This window comes from Eimeria acervulina, genomic scaffold (genome assembly GCF_000499425.1).
Source record: "Eimeria acervulina Houghton genomic scaffold, Eah_scaff287, whole genome shotgun sequence".
Lineage (NCBI taxonomy): Eukaryota > Apicomplexa > Conoidasida > Eucoccidiorida > Eimeriidae > Eimeria > Eimeria acervulina.
This window is the reverse complement of record NW_013547931.1, coordinates 1-27,812: the sequence shown is the minus strand read 5'-3', so window position 1 is coordinate 27,812 and position 27,812 is coordinate 1. Positions and strand designations below refer to the sequence as shown.

The 27,812-nt window shown below is 48.2% G+C and overlaps 5 protein-coding genes across 5 annotated transcripts; 4 read left to right on the top strand and 1 right to left on the bottom strand.

Annotated features, from left to right (window-relative positions):
- Positions 1 to 2,133: 2,133 nt before the first annotated feature.
- Positions 2,134 to 4,633, top strand: EAH_00030860 (Whole genome shotgun assembly, allelic scaffold old set, scaffold old scaffoldA_409, related; the record flags this gene model as incomplete). The annotated part of the gene is made up of 4 exons (XM_013392457.1): positions 2,134 to 3,116; positions 3,241 to 3,488; positions 3,765 to 3,976; positions 4,160 to 4,633. 4 exons carry the CDS (start codon positions 2,134 to 2,136, stop codon positions 4,631 to 4,633), a joined length of 1,917 nt encoding a protein of 638 aa, XP_013247911.1.
- Positions 4,634 to 5,636: 1,003 nt separating this feature from the next.
- On the bottom strand, positions 5,637 to 10,409 carry EAH_00030850 (hypothetical protein; the record flags this gene model as incomplete). Its single annotated transcript, XM_013392456.1, has 15 exons — positions 5,637 to 5,854; positions 6,004 to 6,106; positions 6,260 to 6,395; positions 6,521 to 6,672; positions 6,845 to 7,038; positions 7,140 to 7,305; positions 7,506 to 7,591; positions 7,703 to 7,855; positions 8,066 to 8,203; positions 8,432 to 8,563; positions 8,721 to 8,853; positions 9,064 to 9,207; positions 9,311 to 9,811; positions 9,978 to 10,145; positions 10,347 to 10,409. The coding sequence occupies 15 exons, from the start codon at positions 10,407 to 10,409 to the stop codon at positions 5,637 to 5,639; spliced, it is 2,487 nt and encodes an 828-aa protein (XP_013247910.1).
- Positions 10,410 to 14,223: 3,814 nt separating this feature from the next.
- Positions 14,224 to 17,336, top strand: EAH_00030840 (elongation factor 2, putative; the record flags this gene model as incomplete). The annotated part of the gene is made up of 3 exons (XM_013392455.1): positions 14,224 to 14,226; positions 14,730 to 15,620; positions 15,732 to 17,336. 3 exons carry the CDS (start codon positions 14,224 to 14,226, stop codon positions 17,334 to 17,336), a joined length of 2,499 nt encoding a protein of 832 aa, XP_013247909.1.
- Positions 17,337 to 20,927: 3,591 nt separating this feature from the next.
- On the top strand, positions 20,928 to 21,453 carry EAH_00030830 (hypothetical protein, conserved; the record flags this gene model as incomplete). Its single annotated transcript, XM_013392454.1, has 4 exons — positions 20,928 to 21,008; positions 21,067 to 21,107; positions 21,172 to 21,230; positions 21,284 to 21,453. 4 exons carry the CDS (start codon positions 20,928 to 20,930, stop codon positions 21,451 to 21,453), a joined length of 351 nt encoding a protein of 116 aa, XP_013247908.1.
- A 2,016-nt stretch (positions 21,454 to 23,469) lies between these two features.
- Positions 23,470 to 26,719, top strand: EAH_00030820 (replication factor C small subunit, putative; the record flags this gene model as incomplete). Its single annotated transcript, XM_013392453.1, has 10 exons — positions 23,470 to 23,549; positions 23,713 to 23,765; positions 23,877 to 23,958; positions 24,128 to 24,265; positions 24,557 to 24,605; positions 24,862 to 24,996; positions 25,180 to 25,236; positions 25,475 to 25,534; positions 26,334 to 26,430; positions 26,652 to 26,719. The coding sequence occupies 10 exons, from the start codon at positions 23,470 to 23,472 to the stop codon at positions 26,717 to 26,719; spliced, it is 819 nt and encodes a 272-aa protein (XP_013247907.1).
- Positions 26,720 to 27,812: the final 1,093 nt, after the last annotated feature.

The following is a 27,812-nucleotide window of genomic DNA, read 5'->3' as shown; positions in this document are numbered from 1 at the left end:
GCGCTAAACGGTTGTGCATGCATTGCAATTGTAGTTCAGTCTAAAACTATTAGATATCAACAACAACTGAGATGCGGCATTTGTGACTCCGCTTGAAGACTAGTGGGATGAAGAGTCTAAAAAAAGATGTTCTGTATTATACTCAGTCTTCACTTCGTAAGAGCAGTGATGGTATAATACCCGACCAGTTCTACAGATGAAACACTATGGATATATATATGATATATATCATGAATGAAGCGCAGAAGCGCAAGCCTTTCAGAGATTGCGAAGCAACTAGTGTCTCACAGCCTAGGATGAGTTAAATCGCGGAGGCATTCAAAGGAAGCTAGATGAGAAAGAGCAAAACGTCCAGCATGGCATAAATGCAATAAACAGAACTCCGTAAGACAAGGGGAATTCCCATGATCAATGAGACGCCGACGCGACCCCCTGTCCCCGCTTGTCGCCCTCTCGCCACTCGTACACACTGAATTTAAAGCATGCAGAAAATATCTTTTTGCATACGCATTAACTGCCTGTCCTGTTTTTATTGATTTTGTCCATTCAAAGCAGTTCCACTAAAGTATGATAGTAGAAAAGGACCAGCAATTAGTGCGGGACAAGGCGTTTTGAACCATCTACCCCGCCCCCATTTCTAAAACACACGAGACTTCCATCAAGCCTTAAGCGACTTTAGAATAGTAATAATATTAATAATATCGAAACATTGAGAAGCTCATGCAGAGAGAGAGGAAATGCCAACAACTTGCTAACCCCACACGTTCAGCTGGGAATCGGTTGAACTGCACCCTTTCGATGGCTTGCATTGGCTTTCACCGTTTCCTTCGGTTATTTCCCTTCACCTTCCATATTTTATTGATCCTTCTGGGGAATCTTAAAGTTTATGATGCTGTGCAACGTCTACGCCTGTCGGGTGGGTGATAAGCCCCAGTGGACCACTGGAGCGTCACATGAGTTCGGGTAGTTCGGCCCGATTCAATAGATCCAAAGCGGTAGCAGTGTTATTATAGAAAGGTTCCTGTGGGGACTTTGACATTTTGTTGCGGTTTTAGACGAATAGAGCAGACCTCAGCCGTCCACTCTGCCCATCATACAGCAGCCATTGCGCGCATTTGCTGTTTCAGCGCAGCCCATCTTTTGCTTCGTTACGCATATGCACGGATGTGTTTTGCTTAAGGAGGTGATTTTCAGTGTATATTTAACTCCATCCAGCGTCTCCGTAAGGTAATTACGACCGACGGCCTGAGGCTATGCTCATCTGCGTCTGTTGGACTGTAGAGTGCAGATCCGTGGATTTGACAATTCATCCGTGCGTGCGCCGAATGAAGTCGGACGTTTACCATCACTGAGGTTTTGAGAAGAAGTTTTCCGTTCGCGTGGAGGGAGTACGCGCCTGTGCATGTTCAGTGATGAGGACCGAAACCAGTCAACGTGCGTCCCAAAGTCGTTTGGACTTTCTGCATGCATTCATATATCTGTGTATAAATGCATTCAGATGCTTATAGCGGTGCACTGAGGCTTGGACGTTGGTTTATTCTACACCCTAGTTGGAGGGGACATGCAGTTCAGCGCAACAAACGAGCAACCACAGCCAGACCCAGCAGGTGCGATATTTTTGATGGCGGGGAGTTCGTTGTCCCCAACTAAAACCACCTCAGTAGTTAGCAACTCTACTGTCAACGGCACACAATTGGTATTGGTTGTTGTACAACCGCCGTTTGTATGAATGATCAGACTGAAGTTTTGCAGATTTCCACTGAAGAAGGTTACCAAGGAGCTGGAGAACCGCAAATCAGTTTTTCGTTTGTTTTCGCATTAACAAGAGTTGCGAAGGAGGTGGTTTTGGGGCAATTGAGCAACGCATCGTAGTGTTTGGTCTCTGAGAAAATGGAGAAGCTGGCAAGGAGTGAATTGACGAACTTGAAGCAAAAAGAGGTGGCAACTTCGAGGCCTCGCGAGGAGTTTAAACGAAGACTGCGGACGTTGCTACAACAGGAGCAGCAGTGTACAAAAAGAGCATTCTTGCAGCAGCAGCTATTTCAACCACAAATAAGAAAACAACCGAATAATCGGGAGATGCTCCTGCTAAACCTTAATCCCCCCCTACCGTCCTCAAGGTCAGTTAGCCTTATGAGCCAAGAAACACTTCAGTACCAAACCTTTTTGAGTGGCGTGCCTTGTAAGACAAGCAACAGAAGATCTTCTGCAATTGTCCGCAGGCTGAGTTCCTCCCGGAAAATAAAACGTGAGCTGGCGGATGCTGAGGGACGGCCAGCTTTCATTCTTCGTGGTGAAGTAGCAGAGGGTGTTTATTCATTGAGTGAGGAAAAAACCACAGAGCTTCGTCACTCGGCTGTTCACACAGCAAGCAACGATTTGCATTCACCTAATGGGAGCGCGTTGGTGAGGGGCACCAAGTGTCCGACCAACAAGTCTGAGTTGGGTTCTTCGGCTGCCATGGTGCGGGAGTACATTACTATTTCAGACAGCAGCGAAGACAGCAGCAGGTGCAGCTCGCCTCCACCGCGTGTAAATAAGCAGAAACAAGAACAAGGAGACGGGAATAGGGACCTCTCCATGCATCGCAGGACGACTCCAAAGGGACTGCTGAGGGTGCAACCACCGTTAAGCAACAGTAGCCCTGCTTCTTGCAAAAGAAGAGGCAACAGCCAAGACTCACGCATCAGGTATAACGACTTCAGCAGAGGCTATCGAGCGGAAAGGTCGGGTGGAGGGAAGCGGCGTAGCAGGCTTTTGATGAGCCCTTCGTTTCCTCTACCGGCCCCAGGGGGAAACGCAGGAAGTGTGCAGGAGTTCTGTTTATCTCGCGCGCGGCATGTCTCCTCAAGAGATGCACGTTGTAGTCCTTGTGTACGAGTAGAAGAAGTAGGAGTAGCTACACAGCCACTAGCGCCAGAACATATGCTGGAGGTCAGTGAGGAGCATTTGCCGGATCCAAAGACCCCGCATGAGGAAGGCCCTGGGATTCCTGGGATCCCTGCAGCAGCAGAAGGCAGGAGCCCTAAAATAATTCCATCAGCTGTCTCAGATTGGCCAGAATGCGTCGTGAGTATGCTGGGCCCCGATGTGTTTAATTTGTTGAAGGAAGAACCGTGAGTTAGAATTTTCTATGGCTAAAGCAACCCTTTCTTCTTCAAGCCGTTGGGGACTACCTGCATGCAAACTTGAAGCGATTTGCTGTTGTGGATTGGTCCGTCTATTTTGTTTGTTACTCAGTGGGCTCGTGCATGCAACGAGCAAGACGTCAGGGATGTCTTTGTTTCACCACATTCTGCGACGCCCAAGCAAAGATGATGAACAAGTGCTTGAGCTGCTCAAGTGCATTTATGAAGACAAGCCCTTGCGGGAACGCGTTTCCTTACCTTCGTTGTATGCTCTCAAGTGCGACAAGGGTCAAACTCTGGCTTTCTATGCCGCGGCCTATGGCCATGCCAAATGCCTCAAGTGGATTCTCGAGCAAATTGGTGCGTGCGCCGCATGTATGTATGCATGCATAAAATGCATGGATGCATGTGAAATAATCGTGTAACGCCACGTTTCCGTGACAGCATGCTCTTTGTATATCGGACGCGACAGCATAAGCTCCTAAGATATAAAAGCAGTGAGCACATGGATGCGCGAGTGGTTAGTGAGGATCAAGTGTCCCGTCAGGTTTCTGAGAGTCGTGGCACCAAAAGGGCGACCGAGCATCTAGATAAGCCGGCTTCTGTGCCTGTCTGGCAGTATGCTTGCCAATGCAGGTGGCGCGAGCCGTCAGAGGCAGTTTCTTGACATTCGCGACAGTGAGGGGGACACTCCGTTGCACTACGCGGTAAAGAATGGCCACGTGAATGTGATAGAGCTGCTATTGCATACCGTGCCAGAGATGCTCAACAAGCAACGCAACAACGGCCAAACGCCTCTCTTCGACGCAATTGAACGGCCTGCGATTGTGCGGCTTCTTCTGCGTCGTGTAAGCGCATGCATAAGCAGACATGGTGCCGATGATGCACGCGTTTGTTTCGGCACTGTCCCTTGAAGTTTAGATACCTCGTGTTTGTGGGAGGAAATGAGTAAAGGAAACATTTTCGTATCTATCCACATGTGTGACGCTGTCTGAAACTGCAAAGGTGCCATTTGCGTTTTCTGTGCCCAGGGAGCTGATCCTCGCGTGAAATGCAATAGGGGTTTGACAGCACTTGAAACAGCTGCTGATGAACTAAGATGGAAACGTCTATGCTCGAGCCGCAGCTGCAAGACGCTGCCGAAACGCCTCTCCTTTTCAGTGCATCTGTTGAAGAAAGCTGCAGGTGAGCTCAGCAAAGGAGGCTCTAGCGGCAGCAATAGAAGTGATGAAAGCGCTTCAAAAAGTAGTACTGTAAGCACCGCGGGATCATCTTATCAATCAAAGCCTGCAGAAGCCAACATGATGAATGCAGCAGTCGACGACGAAAGGTTTTATCGAGATCAACGCGTTGACTGTCAGTTAGAATCGCACCCGGTAGCCAATGCGGAATGTTCAAAAGGTGGAATTCCAGCCTCACCAAGTGGCGCTGCTGATTGGCAGCAGTCTGACAGCAGCACAGACAGCAGCAACCGCATCAGACCCTCCATTGATGGAGACACTTGAACACCAGTTTGGGATGCTCTGTAAACCATGCGAGACTGTAGGGATCTGTAGCATTATTCCGTGGTGACTCAGAAAGGGTGCTTATCACCACTCTCTTACGACAATCCCACCGAGGAGGCAGCTCTCAAAAGCATTAAACAGACGGCCTTTCTGGAACTTGCAGAGGTACACGGCAAGCCATGTGCTGTCACCAGGGAGCTGTGAAGGCACCCGTCGCGAAGATCGATTGTTTTTGGAGGGACCTGCAAGGCCGTCGTGTTATGCAGCAAATATACGGAAGCTGCCAGAACGGGAAGCTTATCTGGAATATCATCTGTACTGGTTCGCGAGAGTCTTTACTAATAAGTTTGCGTGGCATGATAACGCATATCTATCTTGGCCGCAAGCTGCCACTAATCTCAATGCAGCAATTCTACACACTTACGCAGTTTGCGTGCAGTATTGCTAACCTCGAAGTTTACAGGTTATTTGCTTTTCAGATTGGAAAGATGGGCAGACGTGCTTGTTTGCTTTGAAAGGGTAATTAAAGCAAGAAGCGTCCGTGCAGGATATACTGCAGAGGGTCCCTTCGTGAGCAGCATTTATAAGTGCCTTAGTGAAGCTCTATATTTACGAATATAGAGAAAGAAAATACCGACCCTCACAAAGGAACAGCGGACAGTACCGTCAAACGTGTTTGCTGCTGGCTGTAGACGCCTATTGCACGGTGGCAGTGCAAGCGTTTCCACTGAAATACCCAATGATAAGTGATATTATTGGCGCAAGATTCAAACACAGGTTTATTCTTGAAGTTGAAGAAGCATCAACTTCGTCCAGTTCTGGGGACCTCTTGAGCATGGCCCCCGGCATACGTATTTTCTTGTTCGTGAATTGCCAGGAATTGTCCTTCTGAAAATTCAAAGGTGCGTACGTGGCGTACACACCGCCACGCACTTGGGGAGAGGAATGGCATGCATGGCACTGCCTGATACTGACTGCCTGCAAGCAGGAGGGCTAGAAGAGTTCAAAAATGCTGATCCAGCTTTCTCCGTGCATGTGCGCATATCCTTGAGCATATCGTAAATGCTTGTTTCTTGGACTGCAGCTTTTTCTGCGCGTAAATCGCCTCTAAGACTCCAATAAGGGGGCCCCATGCAGACAGCCGCGTGCGCTGTAAGTGCACCAAATACTTCGCACTCTCGGGTTTCAAGAACACCATGGTTTTCCCAAACGCGTATGTGCCTGAACAGGTAGACAAACTGTTGATACCCAAATCACCCCAGCTTGAACCCCAATACAAATAGGAAGTGCATCAGCATCTCAGCTCATGAAAAGCGGGGGCAATACCAACAGCGGGATACCAACAAACAAACAGCAGGAACAGAACGCACCGCTCTGCAGGTTTGCCGAGGCAATAATTGCCTCTGTAGCGGCTCTCTTGTCCGCCATTTGTGCCGCGCTCAACTCGATGAATTGGAACTGCTCCACAAATTCCTGAAGATTCGCGCGGCACATAACAATGGGCTAGCAGCTGCAACCTACAGCCAGGGTGGGTCAAGATATGGTGCTCTCGTTTCTCCGTTTACATTCACTGAGGCAGCACGTGCAAATGGGAATTGGATTCAGCGAGGGTTGCCCCCTACACACCTGGAACTGCCGCCGATAGGTGTATCCCAGTTGACGCAGTTGCAGCGCTTCGATTATAGAGAGCGCATGTAACTGGATGAGAACTTTGCTCTGTACCCACAGCAATGGCTTTTTCTCTTCGTTGGGCTTTACACACCTGCGCAGGCCGACCGACAAAAGAAAACCGAGGTACACACTCCTCATGATGAAAAACGCCTCCACCATACTAATCTCCGCGTGTGTCATGCCATGGGAGGTGTTGCTCCCTTCGGTGGCATTCACCTGATGAAGTGGGCTTCTGTTGATCCTATGAGTGTCATAAGTTTACTGAGCTGCGCTAAGAACTGAGACCCGATCAACGACCCCTTCGCCATCTTCCCTCTTTCAACCTTCACCCCTTCAAAGAGAGCGCGCACAACCGGGTTTCCCGAGGCCTGTTCATCAAGCAGAGCTCACAACGACAGCCACAGCATTTCTAAATCAGCACTCCTTGGCTATGGGCTCCACCAGACGCAGCTCACAAAGCTGAACCACATCTACGTCTGGGCGTTTCGGTCCTCTGCACGCACTCTCGCCACTGGAGGACAGAAGCATTATCGTGCGCACCTGCACGACATCAACCATCTCTGGCTTTAGAACGTCCTTATTCTTGAAGACGAATCCTTGTGCGTTGTACTTGATGGTCCCGATGGAGTGTTTTATGAGAAATGCGCTATGAGCGTCAAGTTTGGCAGGCACAAACCTCGAGGATGATTTCAACTTCGTGCAACACGCGCTAACAAGCTTCTCGTCGTTGCCACCTGCAAACAAACAAACAAGCGTTTTTCCTCTGTTCAACAATGGCATGAGCAAAAACAATCCGAAAATGGCAAAGTAGGTGAATGGTCTGTTTCGTGTTTACCGGGCGCCAAGCACTGGTCTTCGAGAATGCTGAGGATGGAATTTCCCTTGTCAATCAACACGCTTATTACGTCATTGTTGGTAGTGAACTCGATCTCCTTAGCGGTAATCCCTTCGCTTTTGTAGAGAGCGCTTTCTCGTGCAAACACCACCTCAATAAACGTGCTCTGAAGGAACCAAAACGGAACAGCTCGGAGTGGCACTGGAGAAATGCAGCTCCAGTGTATATGTATATATATGTACGCACAGGGATAGAATGGAACTTGTCAAAGAGAAATTGAGAAGCAAATACTACTTCGTAGGTGCATCATGTTGTTCAGAGCAGTACAACTGCATGCAGCAAAGCAAGCTGCACACTGGCACTTACCTGAAGCATTTCGTTGGTGATGTTGATAAACAACTGCTCGAGGGAGTTGTTCTGGAAGACTTCAAAGCCGAAGATGTCAAGAAGCCCTGAAATACCAGCCGCCAAAAAGTGGCCCCACTAGATGAATTCCTCCTTGTTTGCTCTCAGCAGGGAGGAGAGGTAAGTTGAACACGCAGCACTGCGAATTGCATTCTCACCCATAAATGTTTGAAATCCTCCTGGGGGTTCTATAGTGGAGTTAAGCGCTTGAATAATCCACAAGAACAACTTCTCGTACACTGCTTTCGCCAGAGAACCACGCAGCATGTCAGAGTCTTCGACTGTCCAGCGTCCTTCAATTTTGTTGTTTCCTGGGAATACAACACAATATTCATCAGCAGCACAAAACTGCCTCTCCTCACAACAATGATTTATTCGTTGCGAGAATGCGTGTGGAGCTTGCAGGTACATGTTTGCGACAACAACGCAGCAACAGGACGCGAAGCACAATGCCTGCTCCTTCTCGTTTTAACAAAGTTCTCAAGATTGGGTGGCGGCAGGTTGGAAGGAAGACGGATTACCAGCGTATGTGACCTTTATAGTCAATTCGTTCATGACGCGCTCAGAGTCCAAAAACAAAAGGTCGCAGGCATCCTTCAACACGCGAGCACTCTCCCCGGCTATGACAGCAGCATTCTCGACCCCGCCTTCTTTTTTGCCTGAAAGGACAACGACAGCCAATACGCAGTATTTAGAATTCACCAATGGGTTTTATTATTATTATTTTGGTATAAATATAACTACATATTGTCTTTAGGAGTACATTCAGTAGACAAAACACGCCGAGCTGTATGAAAAACAAGCACCGGGGCGAGACGGTTCATATTGAAAACTGCCACATAGCAAGCACATCAAAATATGAAGGAGTCAACAGCAGGCGAACTTACCGACAGTTGCCACATTGCCGAGCAGCAAAACTCCCGACACCACAGACCAAATGGTGTGCCGCTGCTCCTCCTTCAGGCCCATGGACTCGAAGGCTTTCACCACGGATTCAAATTCACTGAGATCGTCAACACCTTGAGATGCACAAGGGACAACAGATAGCAGAGGTCAAAGATAAGCAGGTCAGACAAACATCGGCTCTGTGTTGCAGATACCCACCCAGGAACCATAGAGAGAACCTCCGCTACAGCGTCATAGTTGTCCTTAGCTAGGCGGCTTTAACAAGCTTACCGGGAGCGTCTACACAGTGTGGATTCAGAAACTGGTACTTGCTGCAGTCTAGCAACTTGTAACGTTCCTTCATTTGCGGTGTACTTCCTTTGAGCATTTGGTAAAATATATGGTACGAGCGCTCGTTCTGGTCCTGAAAACCAGCAAACGAACAATACGCTCGCGAAAAACATTCGGAGCCCTTCCGCGGCAATACCCTGCTTCATCATTGGCTATTCCTTGTCCCTATAGAAGCCCCTGCGCTCATTTCTAAAGGATCAAGTGCGCTGCGACCCGTTGCAGCGGCGCTGCTTCTATAGAAACATGGGCTTGTATGAAGTCCTGTTATCTACTACGCCCGTACTTGAGTCAAAATTCTGCTTTTCTCCAGGAGAAACGCAAGAACAGAGCCGTGGCGAATGCCCCCTCCCTTGGCCACATCGAGTTGCATAAAACGCCCAAACCGGCTGCTGTTGTTGTTGCGGACTGTTTTAGCATTACCGAAGGCCTGATGAAACAGAATGCAACACAAAACGAAAGATCCATCTACAAAGAGCTCAAAGAAAGAAACAATAACCCTAGAACTCCTCTTCTCGGCATGCACTCCACACCATGTGCAGAGCTATCTCCTCCGGCCAAAAGTGACTCACCTCCAGCACAGGATTTGCTGCCATGATGGCCTGCTGTATCCGCGCATCCAAATTCCCCGACTTCGCGCTGGCGAAGTACTTCATCAGTTGTTTTGTCGTTTCTGTTTTTCCAGCTCCAGATTCTCCTGATACGACAATTGTTTGACTCTTCCTCACCCCGTGGAGATTCTCTACTGCACGCCGCGATATTTGAAATATGTGGGGCGGCAGTTTATCGCAGTCGGCTGCGTCGCGGTACTGGGCAATCACTTCATCTGTTCCGTTGCGCAGATCCTGGAAAGGGTTGATGGCTACAATCAATGGCTCGACTGCAGTGTACATCACCTTGTTCATGTACCGAACGCGCAAGAAATCCAAGACGCAAGGAATGTTCTGATGGGGGATCGTGCCGATGTCGTTGTAAGCCATGGGGTCTAAGTTTGAATTTGCATTAAACACTTGATTGATCGGAGCCTCAAACACCTGCAGCACAGAGCATGCACAAGCACACCACTCATGATACCACGGGGTGCAAAGAACTTCCTGTTGCGCAGCTGTGTTAGCAGCAAAGGGCACACGGGGGTGATGTGTAACCGCCAGCGGCCAAAGAAAAAACGGCAGGAAAAGGTCCTGAGTTGTGATGGTATACTTCGTTGGTGGGAGGTTCCTTCTGCTTCAACATGAGCTTGTTGGCTGTAGATGACGGCTCAACGGAACACAAAGCAAACATCAGATCCGGATCATTTTTTACTGCGGGTGCATTCATTGCCCACACCTCAAGTTTGGCAAGTGGGGCATCACTCTCCATATACACAACCTGCAATAAAAAACAAACACCAGCAGATGCAGCTGGGATTAAGCGTCTTTCTTCGTCTGACGGGCACACCTAGGTAGCATGAATCTTTACAAGCTGGTATCCTCTCCTTCCCCCTTCTTCTGCCCCCCAGTGCGTTAGTACGTCTCAAACAAGTGGCTTTGGCACATATCACTAGAGAAAAACAACGTGCACACAACTCACTGCAGAACCCTTCTTAACCAGCGAGGCCGCAGTTTTGGCCTCGGACTCCTGTTTGTCTGCCATCTTCTTGGACGCAGGCACTCAGAAACTGGCCGCTTGAGGGAGGTAGCCAAATAGAAGGATAATGCGGAGTGGTCTAAGCGGAAAACTCACGACATTCAGTGCAAGGTCTGTATAGGCCTGAAGAGCTCGAGGCGATGAACCCTGCTATGCAAGTCTCCCCAAGAAGCAGCACCCCCGGCGAGAAGGCAGCGCCTAGCTTGACAAACTTAGATAAACCAAGCTTCAAAAGCTTGGATCTAATACAAGGGCCACGGATTGTGGATCAACTCACCGACAGCCCCGGCCAAGAGGGCCCGCGTTGAGCCTGGTAGTGCTCGGGCGCGACCGCTTGCTGTGTGTGAAGCCTCTTGAGAAGTCCTTTCAGCTGCTGTGAGCTGAGAACATTGCAGTTTTTGGGAAAAGGTGATGCGGAAGAGTTGTCGCTTTCACGCAGTGCCAACGACGCTAGTAATGCAGTGTCAGCCCCACTGTGGTCCGTTCATCGGGCGCATATCCCATACCACCGTGTCAAGCGGAACGACGACTCTAAATGTCCCCTTCAAAGCTTACTTGCAATCCCTTTATCGACTAAAACAAACGAAAATTGTAAATCCGCTCCAAATGGCAAGGTGCCTGCACTTCAAGAGGGCAGACCGCTGGGCCAAATCGACGGTTGCGTTAACCGCTGCAGCTGAGAGAAGCGGAATTCGTGTAGCCGAGTGCTGCGGAAGCGCTGAATTTGGATCATCATTTGCCCTTTACTTTGGAGAAACTAGTTAGTTTTTGTGTTTAATATTCGCGTTCCACGCTAGCCCGTTCCCCCATAGTGCAAACAGCTTTGGCGCCATCCGTTCAATACGCAGGTTCGTGCATATCCCTCTCAACTATCTTTTCAAAGCTGTTTAGGCATTACACCCAAGCGTATCTGTCTAACCTGCGTCTACGCATCAAAAGCGTATGTGCATGCCTTCCCACAGACCTAGCTAGCTAGCTGCTCATCATAGTCCCGCATTTACGTAATCGACGAGAACTTGAGGAGCAAATTCTGCACGACGAAAGAACTCGTGGAGGGCCTAGCACCTGGCTTGAAGCCATCGGATAGACGATAGTTGGTTTGTCAGGTTCTCGGTACCTTCTTCCACAGAATGTGGATTGCTGTTCATTCGAAAGTGGGAAGAGCCAATAAGGAACGATAAATGGGCTTCTTCCCGGAAATGTAGATCCACCAGCATTCACCTATTTTTGTTTCATCCTCCTCGGTATTTAGACAGAGGAAAATAATGGAACCTTGGCTAGACTTCAGGCCAGGCAGCCTAGAGCGCTTACCCCATTATTACCTTTTGTCGGGCCTCCGCCGTGTTTGAATTGCTGCAATTTGCTGCTTTTGTTTGCACATTGAACCTGAACAGCCTAAAAAAAGGAGTTACTGGAGGGGAAACCGCACATTCATAAAGTTGGATGAAAACGGAAACCTGTATTCGTTTCAGAACTGCGATAAACCACTAAGATCTTCTGAATTCAGCTACCCCAGTGGGAATCTGGAAGAAACGGCAATCAGGTGCTGCACCATCAACTCAAAATGCCTTTCACTTCGTGCAGTTTAACTGGGCCAGTCAGTTCAACGCATTATCGCGGCACTCAGAATTCCCGAACCGACGAAGGCTGGTATAATCTGAAAGTGTTTGGTCAACACTTTCAGATTGATTGAAGACGCATTCCCTCATCTCTTGGGGGCAGATATGCCTTACCCTCGCGTCTGATGGCAGAAGTTGACTATGTGTATCGCAGTCCTTGTAAAACCATCACAGCTCGTGTAGGATAAAATTTAGGCGGCCAGTGCATGCAACTCCAGTCATTTATGAATGCTCCTACTGCCTGCCCCCGTCTATGTCACTTCCCTATTCTCAGTATCCCGTTTGCCCGGTACTCAATAAAGACAGGCGGGGTTATTTCGCTTTAAGTGAGCAAGGCGGCTGGCGTTGTGGGTACATCAGTAGAAGAGACCGGTGAGGTTCAAATCTGTCATGAGAAGAAAATCAACTACTGGGGTTTTGAACCTCTCATTCCTCATGCATGTGTTTCCGAGGCTGCAACTTGAGGCGCCGCTGAAGGGTTCAAAAATAAACCGTTTCTGCTTCGTCGGAGCAAGCAATAATAACAGTTGAGCCGCATGGTGTAGCAAATGCTGCAGGTTCATTCTCATAAGTGGCGGGTGGGCAGAGGAGCAGCATTTCGTCAACCTAGATGTCAAGCTACAAACTACACTTGGTAAAGCCTAAGCGAAAAACCCTACGCCACAGGCTCTGGTGAGCCCCAGAATTGCGGACAGTTGTGGATTTTGGTAATCTGTGCCTGCCCTGTCATCCCCTTTCAACTAAAATACATTCTTAAACACCACCAGCACTTGGGTATTTCGTAAAGCCAGCGATTTATCATATCTCACCCAACTGCTTCCTCCTGTATATATATATCTAAATGACGCTCCCAGAGCAATCAGGTGGAGCAGTAGAGTACCAAACCATCTTTTTGTGACATATGCATACATGTGTCTGCGCCTGCTCTTCACTAAACGTTTAACTGTGCATAACTCAGGCAGTTTTGTCCCTCTTAAGGGTAATAAAGCCGCATGATTTACGATCCTCAGATGTTGAGAGAGCGAAATTTTCGAGGCCTTCACACGCCGCCTGTGACGAGAGCCCTCGATATTAGCCGGGGTCCTTCATGTGCTGCAGCAGAGTCAATACAATTCTACAAAAAGTATTTGGACTCGCCCTGGGAGCTGTGAAATATAGGCCGGTGGCGGATTTATATGGTGTCAAGAGTTGCAGAAGCACAACTTCTTGCTGCACCTCCTGTTCCAAGGGAGAAGCCACCCATGCAAGCCCCCTATGCTGCATGCACTAACACTGTGTGTTGCATGGTCTGGTCGAAGTTGGTACATGAACGCTTGCCGTGTATGGGTAGTGTGCACGCACGCAGAAGTACAACAACAGTCTAAAGTGTCAATACAAACAGGAAAAGGGGGGTGGGGCAGCTTTGCTTGAAAGTACCTCTGCAGCATCAGTTGCAAGGAGGTGCGTTGCAACACGTATCATATTCAGCCACCATTCGACCGGCTGTAGGCCCTTGGGACGCTGTGTCCAGAACGTGGGGGGGGGAGGGAAGTTTAACCAGTGGTCTCTTAGGAAATACAGCATCGAGCTTTTTGACTCGGTTGCCGCTCGCAAGGGCCCTAGGATTATGACCGGGGACTCGTTAGCACGCTACGAGGCCCCCAAGGCGGCGACGCTTGTGCGCCTGCCTATACAGCTGAGCGTTTTGCGTTGACAGAAAAGACAAAAACATAAAAAGAAAAACCCGCATACAAGCCGGAAGTATCGATAGGGACATATTTATATCAGATGAGTAACAGCGAACAGCAGAACTGCATGCAACAGCACGCGTGCTTTCGAATCGAGGCCAACGCAATCACCAAGCCTGTAAAAAATTCCTTTTGCACCACCCATCCACATCAATAAGAAAATACTGTAGTTAATTCAACTTTAATTAATTAATAAACTAACGCACTACTAGGCAGGCGCCTAACCGACAAAACCAGGCAGCACAGGGAACTGCTGCCACCCGCCAGTCCCACACGCAGCCCCTTTGCGCTGCCGCCAGCTGCTGGACAGGCGTCCCCACGTTTCGTGAGCTGTTGCTGCACTGATAATCCTGCAGTTTGTCTATCGCAGCCGTTCTTTCTGTTCTAATTAGGGAGAAGTCTGGCAAAAAGATTTTGCCTTTCAAGTTCGCCTTTCGGTTCTAGCCGCCCCCTCTCCGTCGCCCGCTTTCGAAAATGGTACGCAGCGCATTGAGAGCGCCCTGTGTAACACGATGTATTGAGATGCTTGTATTTCGTTTCATGATCTTCATGCTTTTAATTGTTGAATTTATTTTAGTGTATTCCAACAAAACTGTCTTTCGACGAGTTCCCGATGCATGGAGACGGCCGTCGCCGTCGTGCTGTAACTTGTGGGGGGCGTGTTTCCACCGGTGCATTCATTGACAGTGGGACGATGCAGTTTATCCTGTGGGTTTGAAGGCCAATTAAGGGGCTCTTTATTGCAATTACGGGCCATATAGGTGGCAGTAGAGTTTCAGTTTGCCTTCTTCATGTGGGGCTTCGCAGAAAGTCAGCGGGTGGTGTTCCTGCATGCAGCGGATGTGCCGCATGCACCTTTTCTCTGCTTTGAAGATGGGTCATGCAAGCTAAAAAAGCAAGTTTTGAGTTGCATCTTGTTGGTAGTGAGATTCCGTGAGCATCAGTTTCCAGGATGTGCCCCTGTTTGTGTCTTGTTTCAGGTGAATTTTTCAGTGGACCAGATGCGCGAGATTATGGGCAATCCTAAGAATATTAGGAATATGTCCGTTATCGCCCACGTCGACCACGGAAAGAGTACTTTGACGGATTCTTTGGTGTGCAAGGCTGGTATCATTTCCGAGAAGGCATCCGGAACAGCGCGTTTCACCGACACGCGCGCGGATGAACAGGAGCGTTGCATTACAATTAAAAGTACGGGTATTTCTCTGTACTTCAAGCAGGATTTAGACGATGGGAAGGGCGAGCAGGAGTTCCTGATCAACCTTATCGACTCCCCGGGACACGTCGACTTCAGTTCTGAGGTCACTGCCGCGCTTCGTGTTACTGATGGTGCTCTTGTTGTCGTGGATTCCGTTGATGGTGTTTGCGTGCAAACAAAGACGGTGCTGCGCCAGGCATTGCAGGAGAGAATCCGACCTGTGCTGCACGTGAACAAGGTAGATCGCGCACTTCTGGAGTTGCAAATGGACCCCGAGGAGATCTACCTGACCTTTGAGCGCAACGTGGAGAACGTAAACGTCATTATTTCGACTTGCAGCGATGAGAACATCGGCGACATGCAAGTGTTCCCCGAAAAAGGAACGGTGTCCTTCGGCTCTGGTCTACACGGATGGGCATTCACCATCGAGAAATTCGCAAAGTTGTATGCGGCCAAATTCGACGTGCCTAAGGAGAAGATGATGCAGCGGCTCTGGGGCAACAACTTCTACAACGCAAAGGAGAAGAAGTGGACACGGACTCAGACTGAAGGCTCTCAGCGTGCTTTCTGCCAGTTCATCATGGACCCCATCTGCAAGCTCTTCTCCACCATCATGAACGACCAGAAGGACAAATACGAAAAAATGCTGACGACTCTTGGGATCGAATTGAAGGTTCGCTTCGCACCATGGCTTCGGCATAGACCGACTAGGACCCGTATATATATGTATATGTATATATATATGTATATATACATTGCTGCCTCTCCGTGCTTTTGCATGCAGGGTGATGACAAGGACCTGACTGGCAAGGCGCTTCTGAAGCGCGTGATGCAGCTATGGCTGCCAGCTGGTGACTGCTTGCTGGAAATGATCGTCCGTCATTTGCCTTCTCCTTGGGAGGCTCAGAAGTACCGTGTTGACACTCTGTACGAAGGTCCGAAGGACGACGAGGCGGCGAACGGCATTCGTAACTGCGACCCCAACGCACCCCTGATGATGTACGTGAGCAAAATGGTGCCCACATCAGACAAAGGGCGGTTCTACGCCTTCGGTCGTGTGTTCTCCGGCACTGTCGCAACCGGCCAGAAGGTGCGCATTCAGGGCCCCTACTACGTACCTGGGGAGAAGACGGATTTGACTATCAAAACTATCCAACGTACAGTCATCATGATGGGCAAGTACGTTGAACAGGTGCAGGATGTGCCTTGTGGCAACACCTGCTGCCTTGTTGGTGTTGACAAGTTCTTGCTCAAGTCTGGAACCCTCACTACTTATGACCAAGCACACAACATCGCCGACATGAAGTACTCCGTCTCGCCTGTCGTGCGTGTCGCGGTGAAACCGAAAGATATGAAGGAGCTGCCGAAGCTTGTTGAAGGATTGAAGCGTCTGTCGAAGTCCGACCCTCTGGTCGTTTGCACAACTGAGGAAAGCGGAGAGCACATCATTGCTGGGTGCGGTGAGCTGCACGTGGAGATTTGCCTCAAGGATCTCAAGGAGGAATACGCCCAGATCGACATCATCGTCTCGGACCCCGTTGTGTCGTACCGTGAGACAGTCACAGCTCCTTCGTCTATGACGTGCCTGTCAAAGTCGCCTAACAAGCACAATAGGCTGTACATGACAGCAGAGCCTCTTCCGGAGGGTCTGCCTGAGGCAATCGAGACCGGAAAGATAAGCTCAAAGGATGGGCCCAAGGAACGCGCCAACGAGTTGAGCGAAAAATTCGACTTCGACAAAAACCACGCGATGAAAATCTGGTGCTTCGGCCCCGAAACCTCTGGCCCGAATATCCTCGTCGATATGACGGTTGGTGTGCAGTACCTCAACGAAATCAAGGACCACTGCAACTCTGCCTTCCAGTGGGCAAGCAAGGAAGGTGTGCTATGCGAGGAGAACATGCGTGGTATCCGCTTCAATCTGACAGACGTCACCATGCACGCTGATGCTATTCACAGGGGCGCTGGTCAAATCATGCCCACTTGCCGTCGTGTGCTGTACGCCGCACAGCTGGTCTCACAGCCTCGCCTTCAGGAGCCTATGTTCTTGGTGGACATTTCCGTGCCTCGCGACTCTATGGAAGGCATTGACACTGTGTTGTTCATGCGTCGTGGACACGTGTTCGAGGAGGACAGCAAGCCAGGAAATCCTCTCGTGGTGCTTCGCGCATACCTCCCCGTCGCCGAGTCCTTCGGGTTCACCACCGCCCTGCGTGCTGCGACTTCGGGCCAGGCCTTCCCTCAGTGCGTGTTCGATCACTGGAGTTGCCTCAACGGCGACCCGCTTGAGAAGGGCAGCAAGATGGAGGCTCTCGTGCAGGGCATCCGAACGAGGAAGCACTTGAAACCTGAAATTCCCCCTCTCGACCACTACTACGACAAGCTGTAATCGGATGCGTACGTCCATACGCGATTAGAAAGGAAGAACATTGAAGATTGGTCTGCAGAGATGATATGCCTGCATGTATTCTTGTAGACCGCCATCGCGTACTGCATTGCAAGCGTTAATGTGGAATAGCATTGGGCACAATTCTTCGAGAATTCGCCGTTGTCTCTCCCACATCACACTTGATGCGAGAGCAACGATTTTCGCCGTATTGTGCAAGCGGCGATACTTTAATTGGTGCTGCGGTGAAGCAGCGCGTGATAACTTCCACTGATTCCCGAAAATTGATATTACTTCTTTACAGCTACGGGGCGTCTGTATGATGATTCGCTAGTCACGGGCTCTCAGGTAGCGGTCACGGCTCTCCAGACAGCTATCCACGTGCAAGTGCCGGTAGTAATAGTTGCAGTTTCACTGGTTTAAAAAAGCTCTAGTAATCGAAGGTGTATGCGCGTTCGAAAACCGCACTCGGGAGTTCCCTGGGCGCCTTTGCGGCGTCAGAGGAGGGTCCAACTGCAGATTTGCAGAAGTTTGGTTTTTTGATGCTGTGGGACTACAGTTGAGCACATAGCATTTAAGCTGAGCAACAGTTTGCTCAGCACGCAGTTACATGATGGTGCACATGCCGCCTTTCTTCTCCTGCGCAGCGCATGCATACAACAACAGCGTCATCATCGTGTTGCGTAGAAGGCTTCACAACAGCTTACCTTAGGTTTTTGAGATGCTGAGAGAACAGGAAGCGAGCCCAGCCACGTTATTCACCCACCTTACGGTCCTTCTGAACGCCTGCTGGCCACCAGCAAGCATAGACATCGCATTCACAGCCTTCACCTGGTGGCGATCCTACTAGTGATGCTTCGCACACTGCAGCGGCTGGAGTGCAAAGGGGTTGTGTATTTTCTCTCGAGGAGTTGTTGCGGACTTGCCCGTCAATGCAACGGATACCATCTGCAAGAAGATTGAGGATGGTATATACAGCTAGAGTGTGCAGTGGGCGGCCTACAGTTTAACACTCTGGTGGATCACTGTACTTGCATACCGCAACTATGATGCGTCCTACCAGAATTGGTCGTGGATTCCGAATGCCACTTCATCTTCACCCCCTTCGAAGCGCTCGACGAAAGCTGTCGAAACAGCGAATTTCGCTTCCGTTCAGACTTGCTTGACTGGAGCAGTTCACAGTTGTGGTCCTCCTTCAGTCGGTGTTTAATGCAGACCTCTACCTGACAATGAGGGCACTTAATAGCTGAAATCGGCGTAAGCCGCTGCAAGCCCAAACACAAAAAGTTAGACAAGTGCAGCTTGCAACACAGACAATCTTCATGCTGCATCCAGATGCTAAGGGGACTAGCATAAATAAACAATACGCGGATCAGTGCACTTAATCAGGGCCCCTGAAACCTTTCCACCGTTTGGAATCATACAACGGCGGAATTAATGAGCAAAATAGTAAAAAAAGGCAAATGACCAGAACATATCGAGTCGATAAACTGAAGAGGTACTAAACCCAGCGCAAGAACATAATGTCTTGTAGAAGCCCCTAGCTTCTGTTAGCTTACTTCTCTGCATCCTTTCACTGGGCAATGCCTCCCCTTTCTTGTTTGCTCCCTCTGACCCCGCAGCTCCGGCCTGCACTGAGGACGGTGGCGCCCTGCTGCTCCTTCTTCTGTTTCTAACTCTTTCTGGGGAAGCAACCACAGAAAAGAGGAGTGAATGCATCGCGAAAAGTAAAGTATGTCTAAGTGTTAAAGCAAAGCTACCCTGTATGTGTTCAGTACTTAAAAATAAATACTGCTGGTCTGCAGCTGCTCACGAGCGTTATGACTTCGAGGCACTCGGGGCAGATGTACACCCGACGGTCTCCAGCATTTTTCCTTGGACACGAGTGATCATCTGGTAGGTAGTGTTCTAAGCAGAACTGAGCAGTAATAAAAAACAAAAAGTGGAACGCTGCATAGGTAGAGGGAGAATTCACTCACCATCGAGTAGCCAGCAGCAAGGACTACACTCCAGCAGAGGCAGAGTCTGTAGAAAAGCCAGCTGAAAGCTGCTACAACACGACTGCTGCAAGTGCACCAGCTAATAAGCTGATACATCTCCTACCACTTTGCCGCATTTGTTGCAGTTGAAGGGGAGGAAGTCGCGCTGCCTGCACAAGGAGTTGCTACACGTCAACCCCTTGTCGGACAATACAGCCATGTTTAGCTTCAGAATACCATGCAGACTACACCAAAAGGCTTAAGGCAGCGGAGACCTGCCTTTTGTGCGAACCACTCGCTCTGACTTCCGAGCGTTGCTTCTCTAGCGCAGCAGCAGCAGCACCGGCTGCTCCTTGGGGACGCAGGAGCAGAGCTTCTGCCTTCAGTTCTCGGCGGGGCATAAAATGCTTGTTTTGCTGTTGAGTACGTTCAGGTTTCCGGCTCAAGGGAACGACACTGGTTGTGTTTGTTCACTGAAGTGGCTGAGTGAAGGGGAGGAGCCCTCCGTCCTCTTCCGAGAGCATCTTCTGATCCAAGTTAGACACGACTGAGGCGAGGAAAAATACCAAGAAGTGAAAAATTAAAGGCTAGAGATCGACACTCTGACTGAGAAGGTTTCGGCGCATCGGAATTACCGCTCCTCGTCCCGCCTGCAGCTCGTGGCAGTCTTCGCTGACCGCAATCCGTAGCAAGTCGAATTAAATTACAAATTTCAGTCAATTTGTCACCGCAAGGTGATTCATGACTCAAAGCAGCACAGATGATCGTCCTACCTACGCTGGAGGAGCCTATGCAGCATTAGCATGCAAGAAGGCACAACAACGCGTAGTGGAAGTCGTTGGAAACATCCGTTGAATGTCTGGCTATTTTCCCGCACCATAAACCACAACAAAATCCTCTCATTCTGATTGAGGCCGCTTTCTTTGAATTGCAGGAATAAACAGTTCAAAAAGTTCATGAAGGTGCTTACATATTCTCAACGAGGGACCGAAACGAACGAAAACCTTCGTGTGAGCTGTTGTTGCATGAACCGAGACGATGCAGTACAAGTACCGCGGTGCATTGCAAGAACCTACGCAAAAAGTTTAATCTGTATTGTGCACAATTGCTGGGAGACTTGAAGCTGTTTTTGAGCCAATGAATTTTATATTTTTTGGGGGGTTTCCGATGAAACGTCTGGTGTTTTGAATGGCGGTGTTCATCAGCAACGGAACGCGTTCGACTAACTAGGCGCTAGAAACACTAAAGCACCCACCCTACGTGGTACTAAAGAGGATCTGCTGGCCTGTGCAGTATTATTTCCACTGACGTCAACAAATATAGGCGCTTTTTATTGGATAGGATGCTCCCAGACCATCACGTCGGCGTGCGTCCTGTGCAGTGCACGTACACTTGAGGCTTCCTGCAGCGGTTAGAAGGCTGCAATACTTGCAACAAGCATTAAGACTCATTGTCTTGGATTGGTGACCATTCGAGAGTTTAGAACCAAGCTTGCAAATTCTACTTGAAATCCCTGTCTTGCAAAGCCCTTTCCTGACATCGAGTCTCATTCGAATCCAACATACTCAAAATGCGTTTTGCATTCTTCTTCCACTGTTTTCTGATTGTTGTGGTCATGGAGCGTGTGCTGTGTGGTGGGGAGCCACGGGTGCACTCTGAACTGAATCGCATAACTTGTCCCAACCACACACGTTCGGTATGTTCTAAATGATTCTTGTTGGATGAAACTTCATCCTAATTGCCAGCGATCGCAGTCATGTGCAGGCGAAAACATCTGCCTTCATCCTTGCAACCGGTGAGTAGCAGCAGTTTTTTCACTTCAATTTTGTTTTCATGAACGACGACTTCATTCGCTACAGGCACTTTTTGCCAACACAACGGCCAACATTCTTTTACGAAAACGCCCCCTCTGACCCTGGTAGGTGCACTTAAGTAATTCCACACGATTTCTCTCTTAGGATATTCGAACAGAGACGAAGCTGTGGATAGAGGTTGTCCCGTCATCTGAGGCGAAGCAGCTCTATTTCAACCAAGTCTCTTCAGGAGAACCTCTCTACAAGCACACACTGACTCCTGGAAGCTCAGGCAGGATTGAGCTTGGCCCCATTCCTGAACCAGGTCCGGGCATTCAGAAACTTTGAACATTGAAGCATTTGTCATCACTTGCGTCTCTTACAGGTTCCTACAACATCATTATGTTCAAGGTTAGAGACAACAAAGCTATTGCGCCTTTCATGGTTGCTATTTCAACCAAATGCAGGACAAGAGGACTTTCGATGGAGTGCTGAGCGTTGAAAAATTCTGCATCAGCAAATTTTGAATATGCGAGGACGAAGATAATGAGCGTCGCTGTGTATCATCAGTTGCTGCGCACGAGCAGAGAAATGTGACACTCATTTCCCGAAGCACCAAATTCAAAGTCAAGCCTGGAGTTGGCTGTTCATCGCATCACCGGGAGGCCCTTGAGATATCTACCAGCAAGAATAATAAATGACTGAAGGGACCCACCACATATGCGACAGCCCCACTAGATTATATATATATAATATATATATATGTATAAGTTCTTTTGCCCCAACTACGACACCTGCAGCCAACAAACCAAGTATATTCTGTTTCGGTGCAGCAAACCACTCCCTAAGCTGCATCGCGTTTCGTGTTTTGCGTCGCGGGTAGACGTAGGTGGCAGTGGTGTCCAGCCAGGAGTTTATCAATTTTTTCTAGATGCACGGTTGCTTACTATTGGCTTATGAATGCAGTTAATTATTCAAGGGAACGATGCCTCTTGCTGCACATTGGTGCCGCCAGAATCACGTTGAGGTGGTCTAGTTATCGCCGCATTTGTAATCTTGAAAATAAAGTTTGAGTTTTATAGTGCTCTATTGTCCAGTCAAGGTGGAGAATGGCCACGGCTCCACAGCTCGCATCTGTGTGGAAGGCACAAAACAGAATTGGGCTCGGAACACCACTACTAGTCATGGGGGAATTCAGTTGTGGACGTTTTGTTGCTTAGTAAGTTCAATAAAGAATGCTTTCTTTTCGTGGCTCCGCTGCCAAACTTATATTGAAGTAGCGCCAATCTCGAGAACTTCAAGCAAAACGAAAGTTCCAGGCTACAACTGCGACATCACAATCTGATTTGTATCGACAATTGTTCAGAGGTCTCGGATTCAGACACTGCGCATCGCACCATAAAAATAAATGATATTAAACAACATCGTACAGATAAATAAAATTTCAACTCAAAAACTTGGTTTTATGGATTTCCATTGCAGGAGCTCCCATAAAGCATAGCAAGCCAGCGCATGCGTAGGTGGTTTGTGTGTGGCCCATGTTTGGGTCGGTGGTTCTGAAATGGGGGATTCGGCGTTTTTGCAGTTTATAGTTCTGCCCAAAACAAGAGAAATATTTGCAAACATCTTGTGATAGACGTGGGCTGAGGCGTATGGTGAATAGCAGCCTGTTGCAGAACCCTCTGTGTCTGGGGGCGGCGTGCTGCAGCTGCGTTAAGCCTTGAGCGTCCTGCGTCAATTCCCATAAATATACTGAAATAATAATTGTCTGTACTCTCGAGATCTGATACCGCCACAACTTCTACCTTTCACCAACTCGTCGTACAGCCCGAACGAAGCCGTTTCCCAGGGTGCCAACAACAGAAGAATCCTCTGTATGCCATCTGATGCTTCGGTTGGTTTGTTTGGCGGTTACACTGGAATAAGAAAGTGACTGCACCCTGAATGGCCACAGCAATGATCAAGACAGCTCACGACTCCAGGCCATGGGTGGAGAAGTAGTACGTAATCTTAATGATACAATGCATAATATAAAAATCTAAGATCATTATGTTGCTGGAGTGTGTGAAGCAAGACAACGCAAACCGATGATATCTTATTGTCTCCCAAGGGAAACCTTTTTGCTTTTTCTGCCCTGCAGTCGCCCGCGAAAAATAGCGGAGGTTTCACAGCAGGCTGAGGCGAAGCGCCTACTCTCCCGCATTATTGAGACGGGCAATGTGAGGCATTCATATCTTTTTGGTTGTGTATTTGTGTTGGTTTTGCTAAGTGTCTCTGCAGGACTTTAAAAGAAGTGTTGTCTTATGCCGTACTTGCATTTTTGATTTCCAACAGAAATTTGTGTGCAGTTGATGGTGCGATCAGATGCCTCATCTGCTCTTCTTCGGTCCTCCTGGATCGGGAAAGACATCAGCAGCGTTGGCGCTTGTGAAGGAACTTTTTGGGTTCGTTTCTGCACATTGTCTTCTTTTCTAGCAAACTCCTGTCATATCTTCGTGTACAGTCAACACGCCCGGCACACCTGCAACAACGCAGCTATTCCTCTCTCCCCATTCTACACTTTGTCTACCGCCTGTGCTGGCGCTGCTTGTGCGGTGTTCGTGGCAGGCGAGAAGATGCTAAGAGCCGCCTGCTGGAGTTGAATGCTTCAGATGAAAGAGGTGCGGCGGCATTTGTTGGCTTGTTTTCTTAGCATCATCAGGGAGCAAAAGGGCCTCCCCCCTGTACGTTTCTGCAATACGCACTTTTGGTTGTTTGTTTACCCACTGCAGGCATTCGGGTTGTCCGCGAAAAGATCAAAAAGTACACCAGGACAAATACACCCAAGGGGAAGATCAACCCAGAGACGGGGAGGTGCGTTTGTTGAAGCGCTTCTGTGCCGTTTGCATCTCAGGTTTTTGATGACTCTGCATATATATATATATGTGTATGCGCTTAAAATACATTAACATATTAATGATTTTTGAACATATATTTCTATTTTTCCTAGCGTCGCTCTCGTATTAATGTGCTTTGTCTGCAGAGAAATGCCCCCTTGGAAAATCGTTATACTCGACGAAGCGGACATGATGACGCCTGATGCGCAGGCGGCCTTGAGACGCATCATGGAGGCGTTTGCAAAAAATACCCGATTTATTATCATTTGTAATTATATACACAAGTGGGCCACATTCATTGCGCGCAGAGGTGTACATAGAGCCGCTGACTCTTATTTTTTTACGAAGCCGCATGCACACTCCACGCATTTTACAGCATTTGCAAGAATGTACATGGATGCGCTGCACAATTGTAAATCGGCTTATTGTAATCACCTACAGCATTCTCTCCTGCTGCTCCTGAACTGTAAATATCTTTTCTTCTTGTGTGCCTCCGTTCTTGTATTGCATGCATGCATGCATACAAAAAACAATCCGTTTACACTTTGTTGTGTTAGTGAGATTTATTGTTGCAGGATTATCGACCCTCTCTTCAGCAGATGTTCTCCCCATCGCTTTGAACCTGTGCGCTGACTCTTGATTTGGAGTAGACGTATTTCAATTAAGGCTATTCTTTATTTATTATTCATGCAGTAAAATATTACATCCATATTTTTCAGATGTCAGGCTGCCCTTTTTACCTTCCTGGAACCTGCGCTGTTTTCGCTAGGCGTAAATGTAACTTATCAATGCACAAGGCCTCAATATATGGTAAAGGGCGCTCATTGCCTGATTTAATTCATCTACTACATTTCATTCGTTTAAATATATTGCTTTTCAGGTGTCTCCCGATGCCCAAGTGGAGAGGCTGAAGATGATCTGCAAGGCAGAAAATCTGAACGTTGACGAGGCAGCGCTCGTGCGGCTGATGAATTTAACTTCTGGTGATTTACGGCGAGCTGTGAATCTTCTACAGGTTGGCATATTGCACATTCACTGCACGCAGGAGGGCCTGCTGGGTGAAGGGGGGCAGTTCTGTTCTCTAGTGTAGATTAGCCTACGCGGGCCTGGTTGCGTGATTATGATGATTGATAATAATTGATTATTATTATTATTATTGTTGTTGTTGTTGAACAATGTGGCGAATGCTGTGCTGCAGTCAGCAGCGGGTATTCACCAGAAGATCACGGAAGACGCGATTCTTGAAGTTGCTGTCGTAAGGCCTCTTTTCTGTCTCACCGCATGCACTATACATATATATGTATATATAACGTTAACCTCACTAACGCACCATACATAACAAGCTGTATACACTGTAGATGCTATATATACATATGTATAGTTGATGCAACTGGTAGGTTAAGCGCTTGAGTGCATGGTGGCTTTAGCTGTTCACTGTGCGAATTTAGGATTTTCCGTTTCTGCATGTTTTGTTTTCCTTCTCGTTTCCTCAGCATCCGCCCTCTTACGTCGTTCAAAGCGTCCTTAATGCCTGCGCGACTTCGCCAGAAGCGGTGCGTAGCACTACTGCCCTTTTGTGGATTGCACACAGCATTTGTAGATGCTTTAAGATGCATTAGTACGATATTTCCGTATGTATGAACACCATTGTGTATGGATCATCTGCTGTACGCCGAGATATATTTAGGGGGATACTCGTAGCTCCACATACTGTTTCAGAAGTAAATACCCCAGTCTCAGTTAGTGCTCAGCTTCACGCGCGGAGCAGCGTGGGTAATAATAAAATTATTACGATTATTTTCACTGTATTACTGTCTATTATTATATTCCCTCATCTGCAAAGCGGGGCAATTTATTCTTTCTTGTTGTTGAATGGCTTCGAGATGTTTCGTGTTGTTCTTTAGGTGAACGAAATTGCAGAAGAAATCACAAATCAGGGATGGGACGTGGCGCTGCTGCTGCAGGAGGCGAGTGCAGCACAACCTCGTACCTAGAGTATTTATTCTTAATATTAAAACCCGAATTTTGACAGAATAGTAGGAAAATTATTCAGTCATTTGTATCCAAAACGAATAACTACGGGGCAAATACTCCACCCGCCAATCTAGGAGTGATCAATAGCTCGCAGTTAATAATATTTATTTATTTTCTTCGTTCTTTGTGTCTGGCCAGAAGTTTGCTAGTAGTAGTTCAATAAAGAGGAGGTGGTTGAGGCTGTGACAGCACAGCGTTGGTTGGCGTCTCCCTTAACCACTGCGTTCAGGAGTCTTATTGGCGTTTGTGCAATTGTCTTCGCTTGCTTGCCGCTCAGATGATATATATATCTGTTTGTGAGGGCGTCTGGCTGTGCAGATGGTTGCAGAAGTTGTTAAATCCAACGCTCTTTCCGATTTGCAGAAGGCGTCGATCCTCCACGAACTCGGATCAACAGAGTTCGCCGTCTTGCAGGGTAAACAAACATAGGCAGCCTGCAATTCATATTCCTTCGTGAATACTTTATTTTGTATCTACAAATATATGAACATATGTGAGTGTGGGCGTGTATGTACTAAATACAAATGCATATATATATACAGAGAGAGAGAGAGACGGCATGCTGTGCTGGCGGCTTTTTGTTGAAGCCTCTCCCCCATCTGATTTGTTTGGTGTGTTTGTGTTGCCGACTGTCAGGGGCGAATTCTTTGCTGCAGCTTCTGTCAGTTTGCTTGAAGATTCAGGCGGTGGTGCTGCAAGCCTGACTGCATTGTCTCAAAGAAAGAAGCGGCTTGCGTAGAATGAACCTCCCGTGATTTGCTGCCTGTCGTTTTCGAGCTTGTCACGAGACGAGACGAACAAAAACAACAGCACCAGCAGCAATAACAACAGGTTTCTTGAGTTTAGGGTTTAGGGTTGTATTCCGACTGAACCGAGGCATTATCTGCCTTAAAACATTTAGGGGGAATACATCTTAAAACTGCACCAGTGGCCCCTGTAAGCAGCGAAGAGATGTCCATAGTCATTATCCCAGAATTTCGCCAGAGGCAGCAGAGGCCCCCAGGGCAGTTGCGAGTAATTCGATGCACAGAAGATATTTAAGCCATGTGGAACTGTTCGCTTACATCTTCTCCTTGCGTTGCAAATTTGGACATATATATATATATATATACATCTGTATACGTCATACATATTATATATGTTTAGTACAAAGACGTGCACAGTATTCGCGCTTTGCTGAGCGGCATCTTCTAGGAAACACCAAAATATCTTTAAAACATTGTTGCCATTCTATGAGGCCTAAATCCCACGAGATCTTAGTGAGGAGAAAAAGCAAGCACTGCCTGCTGCTCGCAAGTTGTTCTTATCTCACTCAGCAGACGACGCATCATCTGCGTAATGATGAGTTGGAATTATGTTTCGATTGATTTGTGCGATGAGGCAACTACGGCAACTGTTGCTTTCGTGCATCATCAGGGCCAGTAACACCTCATACAGATGAGGTGTACACGGATACAAATCGCCAATAGTGCATGAGATCCTTTGGCCATCTCCCTTTAATTCTGTTCTTGTCGTCGCTGTCTTCGCGCGTTCAATGAATATATATACGTATATATATATATATATACATATATATATATATATACTTAGTCGCTGATTCGTGCGTAGCAAGCAGCTAACTGTAGCTGCCTCTACCAGCCTTTGCCTTAGAAAGTAGGGGGGAATCGTTCTGTGAGTGCTTGCTTATGGAGTGCTGCTCTGTACTCGGCGACTTGCTGCTTTATAATGGCCAAGCGAGAATGCACTCCGACAAAGTGCCGGTTGTCTTAGTCTGGGGGGTACGTCGCTGAACGTACG